Below are 17,535 nucleotides of genomic sequence, written 5' to 3'. Positions count from 1 at the left end.
TTTATCTCAGCACTCAGGAGGCAAAGTACAGCGGATCTCTGTGAGTTTGAGGCCAGCCTGGTCTACAGAGTTAGTTCCAGGATAGCCAAGGCTACACAAATAACCCTGTCTCAAAAAAAACAATAATAGGAAAAAAAAGGGAGGGGGTAGAAACATCAGGGAAACAATATCTTTCATTATAGCCTCAAATAATATAAAATATCTTGGGTAACTATAACCAAGTGAGTGAAAGACGTGAATGGTTGAAAACTTCAAATCTTTGAAGAAAGTAATATAAGACAATGTGAAAAGATGGAAAGATCTCCCATGCCCACGGATCAGCAGGATCAACATAGTAAAAATGGCCATCCTACCAAAAACAATCTTCAGATTCAAACACAATTTTTTATAGACCTTGAAAGAACAATTCTCAACTTCATATGGAAAAACAAAATATCCAGGACAGCTAAAACAATCCTGAACAGTAAAAGAACTGCTTGATGCCCCACGATTTCTGCCTTCAAGTTGTACCACAGTGCAATAGAAATGAAAACTGCATGGCACTTGCAAACAGCAGACACATTGATCAATGGAATTGAATTGAAGACCCACACATATATCCACACACATATGAACATCTAAGTTTTGAAAAAGAAGCCAGAATTACACACTGGAAAAACAAGAAAGCATCTTCAACAAACTATATGTCTGCATATAGAAGAATGCAAATAGATTCATATTTATCACCCTGTGCCAAACTCAAATCCAAAGGGATCAAAGACCTCAACATAAAACCAGACACATTGAAAGAGAAAGTGGGAAATAGCAATGAATGCATTGGCACAGGAGACAACTTTCTCAACAGAAATCCAATAGCACAAACACTAAGATCAACAATTGATAAATGGGACCTCAAGTGAAACTGAAAACTTCTGTATGGCAAAGGACACTGCCCATAGGACAAAAAGTAAACCTACAGACTGGGAAAAAAGCTTTTATCAACTCTACTTCTGATAGAAGACTAATATTCAAATGCATAAAGAACTAGATGTCAGCAGACCACTGGGAGGAGAAACATAAGCAGCAGTGTGGTGGACCAGATTTTCCAATGAAACGGACCTAAGAAACAAGCTGGTGTTGCTATCCTAATATCTAACAAAATAGCCTTCAAACTAAAATTAGTCAAAGGAGATGAAGAAGTTCATTTCATATTCATCACAGGAAAAATCCATCAAGATGAAGTCTCAATTCTGAATTCTGAACATTTATGCCCCAAATCCAAGAGCATCCACATTATGTAAAAAAAAATTACTAAAGTTTAAAAGTTTAAATCATACATCAAATGCTGTACATTAATAGTGGAAGACTATGAAACTGAGTGAGGTAGCCTAGACCCAGAAAGACAAATATAATATGTACTCACTCATAAGTGACTTTTAGACATAAAACCAAGAATAACCAAAGTACAGTCCACAACCCCAGAGAATCTAGACAACAAAGAAGACTCTAAGAGATAAATACATGAATCCACCTAAGACAGAGAGAAAGACAAGATCTCCTGAGTAAATTGGGAGCGTGGGGGAGGGGGAGAAAGGAAGGAGCGTGGGGAAAAATGTATTGCTCAGTTTAAAACAATAAAGTATAAAAAAAAGAAAAAAAAGAACTAGATGCCAAAACAACAAATAATCCAATTAAAAAGTGGGGAACAAATATAAAAAGAATTCTCAATAGAGGAATATCAAATGGCTTCAAAACAATTAAGAAATGTTTAACATCCTTAGCCATCAGGGAAATGCAAATCAAAAGAACTCTGAGATTCCATCTTACACCTGTCAGAATGGCTAAGATCAGAAACTCAAGTGACAGTTCATGCTGTTGAGGATGTAGAGCAAGGGAGAACACTCCTCCATTGCTGGTGGGAGTGCAAATTTATACAGCTACTATAGAAACTAATATGGTGTTTCCTTAGAAAGCTGGGACTCAGTTTACCTCAAAACCAGCTAATACCACTCTTACACAAATGCCCAAAGGATGCTCCTTCTTACCACAAGGATATTTGCTCAACCTTGTTCATTGCAGTTTTATTTATAATAGCCAAAAACTGGAAATAATCTAGATATACCTCAACAGAAGAATGGATGAAGAAAATGTGGTATATTTAAAGCTCAGTTTTTAAAAAATCATGAAATTTTCAGGTAAATGGAACTAGAAAAAAATCATCCTGAGTGAAGTAATCCAGACCCAAAAGATAAACGTGGTATATATTCATTTATAAGGGGATATTACCAATTTACCAGTTAAGTAAATGATAATCAAGCTATGATCAGAAGATCTAGAGAGGTTATGTAAAAAGGAGGGGTTGACGGGGTGGGGGGAATACAGGGATCTCCCAGCAAGGGAGAAATAGAATATATTTTATGGGTGGACTGGAGGAGTGGGGGATCAGGTTTGGCGGGAAATGGAGTGGAGAGAGAATGTGGGGAGAGATGGCTGGAATTGGGAGGGGTGGCATTTGTGGAGTTGGAAAGTTAGTGCAGAGGAAACTTTGTACAACTTCATAAATTAACATGCTGGTCTTTGATATCTCCTTTGAACCATTTTTATTAGTTTTAACATCTGCCTGGTTCCCTATCTGACTGGGTTATATATGTATGAATATTTAAAACCGCATGGAAATTGGGATTTTATATTTTCCTGAAAATTAGGTCAGCATTCTCACCCTACAACCAACTGCCTTCCATCATAGATCACAATGCTGAACTCCCAGTCCCAGTCTCACTGAACAGAGGAAGCTTCATATCCACACCAAGGATCCTCCCTTGGGTGAGCCTTTGAGATAGCATGTGACCCCACCAAAAAAAGGAACACCCCAAAGACTCACACTTGAATTATAAATCATAACTAGTCCCCTGCTGGTAGACTGTGCCTATTATAAAGGGTATAATAATAATCAAAATCTGAAGTGGAGGAGATTTTAAAAAATAAAGAGACAGGAGTTTCCACTCCTGGAGAGCTCCTGAGTCTCCCTTCAAGGTCTTGCTCTCACTCCCTCCCAGACAGCCTCCCGCCCTTACTACTTAAAGTTTCCTATGATCTTGATCGCCATGCCGTTTGTTATCCCTACTCCTCCATTGTCAGTTTCCCTTTGACTCTGCATCCCTAATGTCACTCCCTCGTGAAGAAGGCCCCCAGCTTCCTCCTGCACTCCTCTCAGCTTCTGCCTCTGTTACTCTACACAATGCAAGTTCTTTCCAGTTCCCAGTGAATCCACCACAGCCCTCACAGCTGCCAAGCCTCTGGCCCTATGAATGCCATAAGTGTGGCTGTAGATGCCAATGCTCATAACCTTTCTCAGCATCAGTTCTGTTTCCTATAAATGAGCTTCCATCTTTCTCAAGCCCCCAGCACCATTCTTCCATTTTCCCTCTTCATAGCAAAAACAACACACTAATTAAGAATCCTCCCTCACCCACAGAGGTCTTACTGGTCAACCTCTATCTCAACCCCATTCGCCCTTCACCTACCAGCCATCCACCTCTTTGCTCGACTTTATGGCAAACTCTGAGTGGAATACTCTCCAGCAACTTAGCTTTCCTAAATCTCAAGAGCACATATCTGCCCTTTTCCCTCTCCAGTAACAAACTCCAAACTGGTAAATCCTGCTTAGTGGAAGTGCTTTGCTCAGACCCTTACGAGATGCCTACTGCTGCCTGGTCCAACCTCTTCTCTTGCCCCATCTCCTCGACCTAACTCACACTCTATGTGAGATGCCCACTGCTGCCTGGTTCGGTCTCTTCTCACATCCCTATCTCAGCCCCAGTTCTCTGTAGCAGACCTCTCACTACTGGGTTCTTCATGCTCCAAGGAGGGGAGGGGCTCAACCATTCCATGCCTTTATGTAAGTCTATGTACTCATGTTTTCTAATCTGGACCTCATATTTGTTCTTCACAAACAGCTACTTGATAGACTTCCTTACTGAAGCCCCAAAAGCATCTCCATTATTTTCTGTGGTACCAGAAACTATTGCTTTTCCTCCATGTGCTCAGGGAAAGCAGCTGCTGGCTCATGACCACCCAGCAGCTGCATTCAACTTAAGGGATGTGTTGTATTAGAGAGCGGGCCCCTTGTTCCATCCTGCCTGGCTAGCTTATGCCTGAAATAATCACACAGAGATCTGTATTAATTAAATTGCTGCCTAGCCCATTAGCTCTAGCCTCTTCTTGGTTAATTCTTACATCTTGATTCAACCCATTTCTAATAATCTGTATGTCACCACGAGCTTGTGGCTTACTGGGAAAGATTCAGCATGTCTGACCTGGCAGCTTCATGGCGGCAGCTCTCTGCCTCTGCCTCCTTTCTCCCAGCATTCTGTTCTGTCTACTCTGCCTAGCTAAGCTGCTGTCCTATCAAAAGGCCAAGGCAGTCTCTTTATTTAACCAATGAAAACAACACATAGAAAGAAGATCCTTCTACACCAGAGATGCTTCAGTAAAGCTAGGGTTCATCCTTACCACCATTGCATACTCTAATGTGGGCGTGCTATCCTGGACAGGTGCCAGAGGCCACCTCAGCTCCAGAGCTCCCTGTGGCATCAGCTGAGGGCTCTGTCAGGTGTGTACACTGACCTCCTCCTCTGCTGAGACAGCTCCCTATCCTCCAATCTCTGTCAAAGAGCCAATTTCCCAGAGACCAAGCAAGGAGTCCCCAGCAGTTGACAGATCATTTCGCCAGGGTACCCAGATTTTTTTAAAACACCACAACTGATATCACTATCAATATATTTTGGGGTGTGAGTAACAAGTTAGTAGCTTTTTTTTTTTTCAAGACAGGGTTTCTCTGTGGTTTAGGAGCCTGTCCTGGAACTAGCTCTTGTAGACCAGGCTGGTCTCGAACTCACAGAGATCCTCCTGTCTCTGCCTTCCAAGTGTTTTTGGACAAAGAGCATACCCTCTAGGCTGTGGAGAACCTTATCCAATCAGCAGAAGTCTTGGGGAGTAAAGAGTCGCTTTCGCCCAGAAATTCCACCTCCAAACTCCCACCCTGCTCACACCACACAGCTCACCACATAGAACCTGCGTCCACCCATGTGCTGTCACCTGCTCCAGCTGCTCTGTCCTGCCTGCTCCCCTCTGTGCCACCATCTAAGCATCCCAGGTCTCCAGCATGCTGGTTGGCCTTGTAAAGTTTACATTAGCCAGCCCCAGAATTATGTAAGTTAATTCCTTATAATAAGTTTCCTATCTGTCTGTCTGTCTATCCATCACCTATCCAGCCACCCATCCATCCATCCACCCATCCACCCATCCATCCATCCACCCACTCACCCACCCATCCATTATCTTTCTCTCTTTGTTCCGTTTCTCTGGAGAACCAGACTGATATACGCATATAGGCAAAGCCCCCACGTTTCTGTGGTCCCACTGGCTCTGACCTCTGCACCAGTCATACTTGCCTGTTTCAGGCTTTAGGTGGGTGGGTATGCATTTTATTCCTCAGTGTGGAAACTCCTACAGGAAATTCTTTTTGCCTTGGTTCTGTGCTCAGAGGACACAGCCCAGAACTTTCATAACCAAAGCCTAACCTTTTTTTATATACATCTATAAGATGGCCCGGATGGTGGGAGCAATGGGAACAGGGAAGAAAACAGATACACTAAGGTTTGAGGGGCAGAAACTTTTCTGCCCCCACTGGAAAGGGCTGGTGTTGTCCCCTCCCCATCCCCAAAAGTAGTGATGACCACTTCAGGACCACCAGGTCGAAAGTGACTGAGTAGAGACAAGGACCCATATCTTACCTGCCACCCCTGCTCCATCTCAGGCAGTGTCCCAGGATGGGGTCGGCAGAGGAGCAGTGTCACTTCCTCTGGAGCCCCACGCAATAAATGGAGCACTTCCTACAAGAAACCCAGTCACAGTCATATCTGGGGTTGCCTCACTGGGGTTCCTACTTTGTACTATTCACTGCTCCCAGGAAACCTCCTCCCCTGGCACTCTGACCCACAGCTTGGCTCCAGAGAACTTGGGAAAACACCATTGTAAGCTTAACTCCCCAAATACCCAGGATCCAGGAGTCACAAACTTGGGACCTCACAGCAGCAATACACAGAGGACTTCAGGAATCTCCTCATAATGAGGCTGAGGCCCAAGGGCTGTTCCCCTGTGGAACTGCAATGACTTCATCTCCTCTGAGGATCCTTGCCTTCTCTCAAGATCCTGCCTGCTTCCTTCTACATTGTCCAGGGGTAGTCTTTCCAAAGTGCACTCACCTGCTGAGCCACCTCCCTCCTCACCCCAACCATACAGATCACGGAGTCTGCACGCGCCTGCCACTGCCTTTCAAACTGCCCTTTCCCACCGGCTCATCTTTGTAACACAGCCTAAGCCTCTACAATTCTGAACCTGTGCTTGAGGTGCCCTCTCGCTGCCAGAGCACATGGTGCCAACATGGTTTCCATTGCTCGTCTCCACCAGGATCTTTCAACCTCCCCGGCTTTCCACATTTGGGGCTAGATAATTCTTTGTGGGGACCGGGTCAAAGGGTGTTCAGCAGCATCTCTAGTCTCTCTACCCGCCAAATGACAGCGGTACATATCAGTTGTGACAACCACAATTGTCTCAGGATTCACCAAAAGTCCCACAAGACACAACACCCATCTTTCACTTTTTCCCTCCCTCCCCCTCCTTTCCTCTTTCTTTCCATCTCAGCTGCCACGCAGAGAGAAGCTTCTTTTTTCCCCACATTCCCCATCATCAAGTCTGCTTCACCAAAGATCTATAGCCAGTGGAACTAAATGATCATGGGCTAAAAACCCTGAAACTATGAGACAAACTAAGTTTCCCTTTGTAATGTCAGCTTCCTCACGCATTTTGTCACCATGGCACAAAACTCACAGCCCCTCTTCCCGGACCTTGGATGTCTACAAAAGCCTGGGCTTTTCTTTCATGATTCATCATCAGTAGAGTCTGTGGTTTTCCTGACACAAAGCTGTCTCCTCAACACCATTCCCATATCTACCGTCTTCGGGAACTGAAGTTCCCCAGCAGTGACTTAGAGATCTGCACTTGGATCACACAGACATTAGAAGAGGAGAACTTGTCATCTAAACTCAGGTGGTTCTGGGGAATGCACAGCTCCTCTGTCTCACACAATACCCTGCTTATGTGGGCGGCATGAAGCAGCCACATGGGCTTGGCTGGAGGGAGGGACAGGGAAGAGAAGGCGCTTGGTGTGCTCCTGTCTTCCTCTGTTGGGTCATCACAGGATGACTACATCCGCCAGTGAAGGTCTCACACTGCCAGTGAACCCTTGCTACCCATTCTGTCTCTTAAGGTTGAGTAGCTGCACCTTCTCATGCCCTGAGGCAGAAAAGGTAGAGAGCTATACTCCACATTACTATGCTCACCTCTAACTTCCCAATCACACGCTCACACCATTGTTAAAGTCTTTTCAATGACAGTCTGGTATAGGAAGTCCTTCTATTTTTGTGTTGCTTTCATTGGTTAATAAATAAAAAAACTGCCTTGGCCTTTTGATAGGACAGAACTTAGATAGGTGGAGTAGACAGAACTGAATGCTGGGAGAAAGGGCAGAGTCAGAGAAGCCATGGATCCTCCACCAGAGATGGACGCTGGTTAGAATCTTCGGTAAGCCACTGCCATATGGCGATACACAGACTAATGGAGATGGGTTAAACTAATATGTAAGAGTTAGCCAATAAGAGTTAGAGCTAATGGCAAAGCAGTGTTGTAATTAATACAGTTTCTGTGTGGTTATTTCAGGTTTAAGCTAGCTGGGCAGTTGGGACAAACAAGCCAACCTCTCCCCTGCAACAATAGTCCTTTGCCAACACTCCATCTAACACAGACATTTCCTTGGGACTTTGTACTACAGGTCTTCCTCTTTCTTTCTCTTCCCCACCACCCTCACTAACATATTGTTTTTATTTTTAATTATGTCTACACCTGTATGTTTCTGTATGACCATGTACATGTGAATGCAGGTGCCTGCAGAGATCAAATTAAAAAAATAAGGATCAGATCCCCTGGAGCTGGAGCTAGAGGACTTTGTGGGCTACTGGACACAGATGCTGAGAACCAAACTCAGGCGCCCTGCAAAGCAGTATGTGCTCTCACCCACTGAGCCATCTCTCCAGCCCCTCATATTTCTGATCACAAATAAAACTAAGACAGTCTATGCCACACCATACAGGCAAAGCTATAAATTCAGTGCACAAATCTCAAGGAGAGTGGAAAGGGACCCTCTTTAGTTCCTCCAGCTTTACCTCGCCTCCTAGAATGTGCACAGATTGACCATTAGCCAGAACATAAGCCAGGTTTCAAGTTCAGGTTCACTGAGGGGCCTACTGAAAAGCAATACTTACTTAAGGTCATATATTTTAAAACGAAGATAGAAAATAAGTATGGGCATATCCTGTTGATTGCTTTCTGTAGGCAAGTGCCCAAAGTATTCTCTGTGGGGATGGCCCTCAAAGAAACATGGCATATCAGCTTGCATCCAGATTATGCTCCCCACCCCCAGTTCCCATCCAGATCTGTGCTCCCCACCCTCAGTTCCCATCCAGATCTGTGCTCCCCACCCTCAGTTCCCATCCAGATCTGTGCTCCCCACCCCCAGTTCCCATACAGATCTGTGCTCCCCACCCCCAGCTCCCATCCAGACCTGTGCTCCCCACCCCCAATTCCCATCCAGATCTTGCTCCTCAACCCCAGCTCCCATCCAGACCTGTGCTCCCTACCCCCAGTTCCCATCCAGATCTGTGCTCCCCACCCCAGCTCCCATCCAGATCTGTGCTCCCCACCCCCAGTTCCCATCCAGATCTGTGCTCCCCACCCCAGCTCCCATCCAGATCTGTGCTTTCCACCCCCAGTTCCCATCCAGATCTGTGCTTCCCACCCCCAGGGCTCTGAGCACCTGGAAGGCAAGGCCTTCTATGGGCTTCCCGTTCACTGCCAGGATGATGTCACCAGCTGCAATGGCTCCATGTTCTTCAGCTGGCTGCCCAGGAAAGAGCCTCTTAATCCTAACAAGGTTGCTCTTGAGATGGCTGCCATTCCCTCTCTCCATCTGCACAAAACTGAATCCCAAACCACTGCTGTTCTTCTTCAGTTTGACTTCAAATGTAGGACCTGTAACAGGGGGATTCATGAAAATAGACCCTTTGGTGGGTGACAGCTAGCAGGCCTTGACCTGTGACTCATCATGGAGACGATGGCTTCTGTCTTACAGAGAAGTTGTTCCTGCACTAACTTAATGACGAAGTCCATCACACACATGACAAATCTGTGCTGCATACAGATAAAATCTACATTGTAAATGCAAACCATAAAGGGCCTTTTAAAGCTTTCAAGTAACTACATGCTTTTATCTATTTATTTTTATTTTATTTTATTTGTATTTTTGAGACAGGGTTTCTCTGTGTAGCTCTGGCTGTCCTGTAGCTCTTGTAGATCAGGCTCAAACTCACAGAGATCCGCCTGCCTCTGCCTCCCAAGTGCTGAGATTAAAGGTGTGTGTCACACCACCCAGCTGCTACATGCTTTTAAAAGTGAAAAAAAGGGGGCTGGAGAGATGGCTCAGTGGTTAAGAGCATTGCCTGCTCTTCCAAAGGTCCTGAGTTCAATTCCCAGCAACCACATGGTGGCTCACAACCATCTCTAATGAGGTCTGGTGCCCTCTTCTGGCCTGCAGGCATACACGCAGACAGAATATTGTATACATAATAAATAAATAAATATTTAAAAAAAAAGTGAAAAAAAAAAACAAGTAAAATAATATATATTGCATTGAACTCAATACAGGTGCTCCTCAATTTACAAAGGGATTACTCCTGGTAAATCTATGAGAAAGACTGTTGAGAGTGCACTGAATGACCCTAACCTGCCCAGCATCCTAGAATAGCAACACAGTTGCTGCAGTTTCCCTGGCAACAGTGGTTCTAAGCCACATCTTATCACACATCCCAGCATCATAATGAGAGACCCAAGTTCCAAGCATGGCCTCCTCTGAAGATGTGTGACTTCACACCCTCATCATGCTATGTCAGAGACTGTCTACATATCTAAATGACTGCCACATCAGTATGCAATCAACATAAAAGATGACTGAGGTCATCTTCATTCTTCTTGCAGACTAAATCTTTGAACTCTAGTTCACTGCATTTGGATTGCCACAATTCCAATGTTTTTAATTTTTTATTTTTACTTTTTTTAAGCTTGTTACTTTTTAAAATTCATTTTTCTTTTTTAAAATTGTTTTCATTGAGCTATATATTTTTCTCCCCTTTCCTACCATCCTCTTCCCTCCCCTTCAACTTTCTCCCATGGTCCCCATGCTCTCAATTTACTCAGGAGATCTTGTCTTTTTATACTTCCCATGTACATTAGATCCATGTATGTCTCTCTTAGGGTCCTCTTTGCTGTCTAGGTTATCTGGGATTGTGAATTGTAGGCTGGTTTTCCTTTGCTTTATGTCTAAAAACCACTTATGAGTGAGTACATGTGATATTTGCCTTTCTGAGTCTGGGTTACCTCACTCAATATGGTGTTTTCTAGATATATCCATTTGCCTGCAATTTTTTTTTTTTTTTTGGTTTTTCGAGACAGGGTTTCTCTGTGGTTTTGGAGCCTGTCCTGGAACTAGCTCTTGTAGACCAGGCTGGTCTCGAACTCACAGAGATCCACCTGCCTCTGCCTCCCGAGTGCTGGGATTAAAGGCATGCGCCACCACCACCCAGCTGCCTGCAAATTTCAATTGTCATTTTTTTCTGCTGTGTAGCACTCCATTGTGGTTGTTCCCTTTTACCTGCTACTGTGGAGATTGTTGCTTCGGACGTGCTCTGACTGAGGTCGCTGACTCAGGCCTGTTCCCACAGATATCCCTGGCTTGGGCTGCTCCCCTAGAGGTCTCTGGCTCAGGCCTGCCCCCGTGGAGGTTGCTGGCTCAGGCCTGTTCCCACAGATGTCCCTGGCTTGGGTCTGTTCCCATGGAGGCTTGGGCCCAGTCCCTAGAAGTCTCTGGCTCGGATCTGCTCCCTCAGAGGTTCCTGACTCACACTCGGTCCCACTAATCCCAATGTTTTAAATGTTCAGCAGTCAGTCACACATGACAGGTGTTTGCTGTACTAAGTCTTTAAATATCAACAACTAAATTTATATGTAAGGATGGAGCTTTAGACATACACTGTCTGCTTATAGCATTCAGGAAAGCTTGTATTACATATACATCGAGATGTGGGATCTTAATCCTGTTGTTGTATATGCAACATGAAATCTTATGTAAACAGATCAGGGAGACAATGACAGTCAACTCTGAAGAATGTTCTCCCTGCCATTTTGTTTGGCCATGTACACTGACCATACAACCAGTCTCTTCTGGACTGCAGAGATGGACACAGCGTTGGGCATCTTGGGAGTCTAGTAACCGAAGGGAGTCTCCAGGCTTCTCCTGGCTTGTCTTCACTAGTTGAGAAGGTAAGCAGTGAACAGAGTGACAGAGCCTTGGCTTGTACATTTTCACTGGAGCAAGAAAGGAAATAACTGAAGCAGAGAGTGAGGTCTGTGGCATGAGCGCGTCTGCCATTGCCACAATGACTTCAGCCGCTCCGTGTTTAGCTCATTGTCTGAAGTTTCCATTTGCAGTGAGCACATGGAGGAGTCAGGGGGAGAAGAGGCAGCCTTGATTTAAGGATGACATCATCACCATGCATCCAAGCTGCCTCAAAGTTCCTATAGCATGGCCACAGCAACCCCTACAGAAGGAGTGGGATATGGTAAGCTCCAACCCATGCTGTTCTGTGGAAACAGGCCTTTCCCAGCAGGAAACAAAATCACAAGGACATGCAGAAAAGCAGCCCAGCAAGAGATGGAGTGTGCCCCTCTAGCTTGTCACAGCTCTAACTTCTTAAAGGATGCTACTAACAGGACTAGCTTCCTGATTGCTGAGTCAGTCCCATGATGTCTAAAGGATGCTACTAACAGGGCTAGCTTCCTGATTGCTGAGTCAGCCCCATGATGTCTAAAGGATGCTACTAACAGGGCTAGCTTCCTGATTGCTGAGTCAGTCCCATGATGTCTAAAGGATGCTACTAACAGGGCTAGCTTCCTGATTGCTGAGTCAGTCCCATGATGTCTAAAGGATGCTACTAACAGGACTAGCTTTCTGATTGCTGAGTCAGTCCCATGATGTCTAAAGGATGCTACTAACAGGACTAGCTTCCTGATTGCTGAGTCAGTCCCATGATGTCTAAAGGATGCTACTAACAGGGCTAGCTTCCTGATTGCCAGTTCCAGAATGTCTCTGTTGCAAGTGCCTGGCTGGAATGTAGAACCAATTGTATTTGAAAATTCCTGACCCTTTTACCTCCGTTTCATCCCTAAATATTTGTGTACAGACATGAATATTCAGGAGGGTGATCAGGAAACTGCACAAGGCTTGGGAGCAGAATTATTGGTGGTAGTCATATGGGTACAATGTATTTTTGTTTTTCAAAGAACATTCCCAACACCTCAGACAATGATCATGAGCCACGCTGCTGTCTTTTTTTTTTTTTAACACAGAGAAAGCCTCCCTATCTTTCCCCTCTGACCTTACAATTCTACAGCAGTACATGATAATGACAATAGCAATGCTTAATTCTCTCTCCTCTTACCATCTGTCACTGAGACACAGCTTGCAGGCCTGCCAGACCGGGCTGTTACCAGGGAAACAGCCATGTGCACATCTCCCATCCTGTCATCAGCGGAAGGACTCGGTAGCGCAATCCTGGGGCTTCTCCTCTCTAAGACTAGCCGTGCCACCTAGAAAGATGAGTGGACAGACTCAATTTGCACGTTACACGGCAACCACAGAGGCTTCTTCATTTTCTGCTGCTTCCACTAAGCTGCTCTATTTGCTTCTCAAATCTAGCCTTGCCCTTCACTGGGTACAGATTGGCAGATGCAACGGTAACCAGACAAGTGCCGCTGGAGGTGATGTGTGTACCTCAGTGTCGGCACGTTCGGTGGCAAGCTTGCCTCCTCTGCCCCGAGTTTGCTCTCCCCGCCCTCCTCATTCTCCTTAAAGTGTTCCTCCCTTTGTCTATGATCCTTTGGACCTTGGAGTCATCCCCCATTAGCATCTCAAGGGGCCATACTTGGAGTCATCCAGCTCTCCCCTTCTGCCTTCCAGCTCTCCCCTTCTGCCTCCGTGCTCCTTTGGTTTTAAAGCTTATGAGTTCTCCAGCAAAAGTAACTCCCTTGGAACCTCTCTGTTCCCTCTCCACTGCCAGGGACACTGCAGCAAGCTCTAACCTGGCTTGCCGGCCCATTTCCATTTCTTTGGTCCACTCCCAGCATGGTTATGAGTGAACTGGTCTAAGACACAAAACTGAACTTGCAACGACCAGTCAAGAGTCCCCAGTATCTCTGATTATCTGAATCCCAAACCACGGGATGGTCTCCCAGGCCCATGCTGATCGACCCTCCTCTATTTTTTCTGGCTTGATTTCTTATCCTTTTCCTGACAGCATCTCATGCTGTCATTACATAAAATGGTTCGAACGCAGTGGCTGGACATCACCAGGAAGTGAATTAGAAGTGCCAAGCTTCCATTTGGGGCACTTGACCCTGATGCCATCATTCTGCTGCCACTATCATTCAGCACCAGGCCCAAGACCCCACAGGGGCAATACCTACTTGTCACTGTGCAGGTGTCCAGACATGTTTTCTCTAACCATGTACATAAAGAGGGCCTAATAAACAGACGGTGCTAAGTAATTATGAGCCCTTCTGAAGATATGAGGCGAGGCTTCAGCTGTACCTGGCAGTTGAGTAGAGGGCAACTGGAATCTTTTCCCTCCCTGTTAACTCCTCTATCACCAGGAGAAAGCCACAGAAATAAGTGGCTCTGGATACCCGAACAAATAAAGGGTTCCCATGTAAGTCAGACAACAGCCCCGTGATAATCCTGGAACTCTGCATGGGCATCACACAGACTACAGGGTGCAGTGAGCAACTCTCGTTCCCAGTATCCTGAATCTCTACCTCACTACAGTGAACAGAAACCCAGTACTACCCAACTCAGGTCCTGGTGGGTATAAGTACATGCAGGGTGACAGACAAGGACATGATCAGGGAGACACGGGTCACTGTGGGCAAAGTGTGCAAGAGTTAGGGCCTGACTGCAGGTGCTTGCCCTGGTCAATGTGGTTGGCACAGGCAGGGGTACAGCCAGAGCCAGCTGCCAGGAGCCTGTGTTCTGCCTCAGTTCTGTTCTGCTGTCTGAGGCTCAAATCAAAGCAAGCAACTATATGCTTTCCAAATCTATTTAAAGGGTGTGAGGTTTTCTACTTTAGAACATCTGTCTGCCACCTCCTGGCTTTCACATTCTCATAGAAAAATGGTGTTGAGATGAAGAGTGAGAAAGAAGGAAAAGGAGACTTAAAAAGTCCTGTTTTGTTTCTCGGCTGCCTCGCTCCTACCTGGAGACAGCTGCTGGGAAGCTCTGGGAGTAAGGAAAGGTCCCCAGGAATGACGTACTCACCTGCCCTGGACCCTTGAGACACTGCACAGCCTGCTTGTGAGTGAGGCCGCACAGACTCACTCCATCCACCTGCAGAAGCCGGTCACCTGGAAAAGGAGTGCTGGTCATGTACCCTGTCCCCCAGGGATGCTAGAAGAACTCTCTGTAAGACTCCTGCCTATGAGGTAGGAAGCAGAGCTGCCAGGTGGCCCTGGGCTCAGCAGGAGCCTGCATGAGCCTGAGCATCAGCTGCCTTTCTACTGCTGTGCCCCTGGGCCTGTTCCTGAGGCATATGACAGAGCAAGGACTTGAAAGCCTGTCTATTATTGGCTCATAGAATGGCCAAGTCAGGTCTTGTCACCCTTGCCTTTCCTCCCATTCTCCTGTGAAACTATTTTTTAAAACATTTTCAACTCACTAGGGGTAATATTTATATCCCGAGGATGTTTTCTATTTCAAATAAGGGTCAGGGAAACAATAGCTGATGCTAGAAATACTGGAGCTCAAGGGGAAACAGAGATAAACAATATCTTCAGTGGCTTTTTCTGGTTCAGTTGCACAGTTTCGGGGAAGAAAAACCACTCTTTCCTTCAGAGCAACAATAAACGATCCAGGCCAGAGAAAACACTCACAGTGCCCCTGTTCTAAAGTGGGGTCACCAATGCCAAGCGTGTTTCCTAGAGGAGGGCACCTCATGATATCCCCCACCTGAAGTGAGGTCACCAATGGCAGCTCTTTTTTTCTGGAGGAGGGCATAGAGAAAGCTCACAGCTCACAATGCCATCCATGCTCAAGTAGTGTCACCGGTATTGGCCCTGTCCTCCCCCAGAAGCAAGTTTCTCTTACATTTCCTACTTGATTTTTATTATGGGCTTTAGACCACTGCCAACTGATCAGATGGGTGAAGCAGATGAAATCCCCCCCACACCCTTCCCAGGCAAAGACCTCAGGCCCTGGAGAAACAGGGGGCTCTAAAACTGAAATGAACAAGGCCTGAGCTTCCCCTCTCAGCCAGGGTTCAAAACCACAGAAAGCAGAACTCCCAGCATGATATGGCCCTCACCCTGTAGGATCTGTCCTTCCTTGGCAGCTGGGCCTCCAGGAATTACAGACTTGACAAAGATTCCTCCATGAGGGACACTTGTGTTAATGCCACCCTACAAAACACAAGACAATACACAAAACCCATCTATCCCGTCCGGGATGCCTCCAAACTCCCTCCCAAGAGAACCCACCTCTCCCCACAATGATCTAGCCCACACTGACAGTCTTCTCCCTTCACCCCAACAAACTCTCGTCCCCAGTGAGCCAGCAGGTCAGGTTTACACAGACCATAGACCATAGCAATATAGGCTGAGTGACAAAACCAAACCAAGCCAAGCCACAGGGGGCACAAGCGGAGTCCTGTGTGGTACACAAGATCTGTGTGCTGCAAGCAGCGTAAGTGGGCTTGCCCTAAGGGCTGAGGACTTGTGTTTGGCACACCCTGTATGTTTGCATGTTTACAAATTCAGGAGGAAAAATAAGTTTAACCTATCGGTATCTTGCAACTCTTTTATTTTTTTTCCTAAGACAGGATCTATATAGCCCAGGCTAGCATTGAACCCAGGTCCTCTCCTGCGTCCTAAATCGTAAAGTTACAGGCATGTGCCACTGTGCCTGTTTCTGCAATCTGTTTTTTTAAACTTGATAATAGAGTATGAACCTACAGGTCAGAAGATCAAGCTCCAAGGCTGCTTCTTTATTCCCATTTACTTTATAAAGGTAAACATGCATAAAGACTGATATTTTATTCATGGTATTTTCATTCCTGGTCAGTCTCTTACTCCTTCCCTGCCTCCACTTCCTACCTCACTCCTAACAACACAATCATAGTGAATATGCACTCAACCACCTCTCTTTGATGTTCTCCTTACTAATTCAATCACATAGAATTGACAATGGACAGCCAAGCCAGCCTGCGGAGACACTCTGTTTATATTGGATCTTGACTGTCCCTCACAGGCCTTGTGTCATGGCTCCTGACTCGGCACTATTGAAAGGCAGTGGAACCTACGAGAGTGGGGCAGAGTGCAAGTCTTTAGGTCACAGGAGTGAGCCCTTAAAGAGGAAACCATGCAATTCTCCCATCCCAGGGAAACAGATTTAAGTCTGTGCCGTGCTATTTAGTAGCTGTTGTGTCTGATTAACAAACACAGACCAATCCAGCTCAGCTAGGTTAAGTGTTGTGCAAAACACAGGCTTGTAGGGGCTGGAGAGATGGCTCAGTGGTTAAGAGCATTGCCTGCTCTTCCAAAGGTCCTGAGTTCAATTCCCAGCAACCACATGGTGGCTCATAACCATCTGTAATGAGGTCTGGTGCCCTCTTCTGGCCTGCAGGCATACACACAGAATATTGTATACATAATAAGTAAATAAATAAACATTTAAAACAACAACAACAACAAAAAAAAACACAGGCTCGTAGTCAATATTTTCCATATGGCTTTCTTCTCAAGGAATACCTGGTGGAAACCTTTCTAGTGGGTGGAGCTAGTACTGATTCCTTTGTCTTGGGGACAGTTTGGATTCTATGTAGTGTGCCAGAGCGCAAGCAACCTTTTCTCAGCTGATCTGTACTCAGTGTCTTCAATGCGCTTGTCGCTGATGGCAACACAGCACCCGACACATTCACACGCCCAGCCTTTCTCAGTGGGATCCACATTTCTGTGTCTGTGGGCCCAGAATATGTGCATTTTTTTCATTACAGTAGATTTGCCAGCTTGTGTCCTAACGTGAATGTGTGTGTAATGATTCACATTTCCACCAGCTCAGTGTGACAGTACCCTTTTCTGTGTCACACCAGCTATATTTGGCTAAAGTGACAGTTATAAATTCTAAAGTTTCCCTTTAACTTGCCTGTATCGTCCAGTAGCTTTTCATGGGTTTCAGTGTCTTTTATTTGTTTAATGGCCATTTGGATTTAAGGGAGACATTTCAATGATGATTTTTAAATGGAACTTCTCCAGAGACAATCAGTGTTTTTGCTAGCCCAAAGA

At 45.7% G+C, this 17,535-nt stretch overlaps 1 protein-coding gene across 1 annotated transcript in view; it reads right to left on the bottom strand.

Moving 5' to 3' along the window:
• Frmpd2 (FERM and PDZ domain containing 2) overlaps positions 1-17,535 on the bottom strand; it is a 113,931-nt gene that overhangs the window by 11,259 nt on the left and 85,137 nt on the right. The window contains exons 24-28 of the mRNA XM_057770006.1: positions 15,561-15,654; positions 14,519-14,604; positions 12,648-12,795; positions 8,912-9,126; positions 5,775-5,873 (exon numbers count right to left, since the gene is read on the bottom strand). Coding sequence (XP_057625989.1) covers positions 5,775-5,873; positions 8,912-9,126; positions 12,648-12,795; positions 14,519-14,604; positions 15,561-15,654 — 642 coding nt within the window. The remainder of the gene's footprint in view (positions 1-5,774; positions 5,874-8,911; positions 9,127-12,647; positions 12,796-14,518; positions 14,605-15,560; positions 15,655-17,535) is intronic.

Source organism: Chionomys nivalis, chromosome 5, assembly GCF_950005125.1.
Source record: "Chionomys nivalis chromosome 5, mChiNiv1.1, whole genome shotgun sequence".
In the NCBI taxonomy this organism is placed as follows: domain Eukaryota; kingdom Metazoa; phylum Chordata; class Mammalia; order Rodentia; family Cricetidae; genus Chionomys; species Chionomys nivalis.
This window is presented reverse-complemented; position numbering and strand designations above follow the sequence as displayed.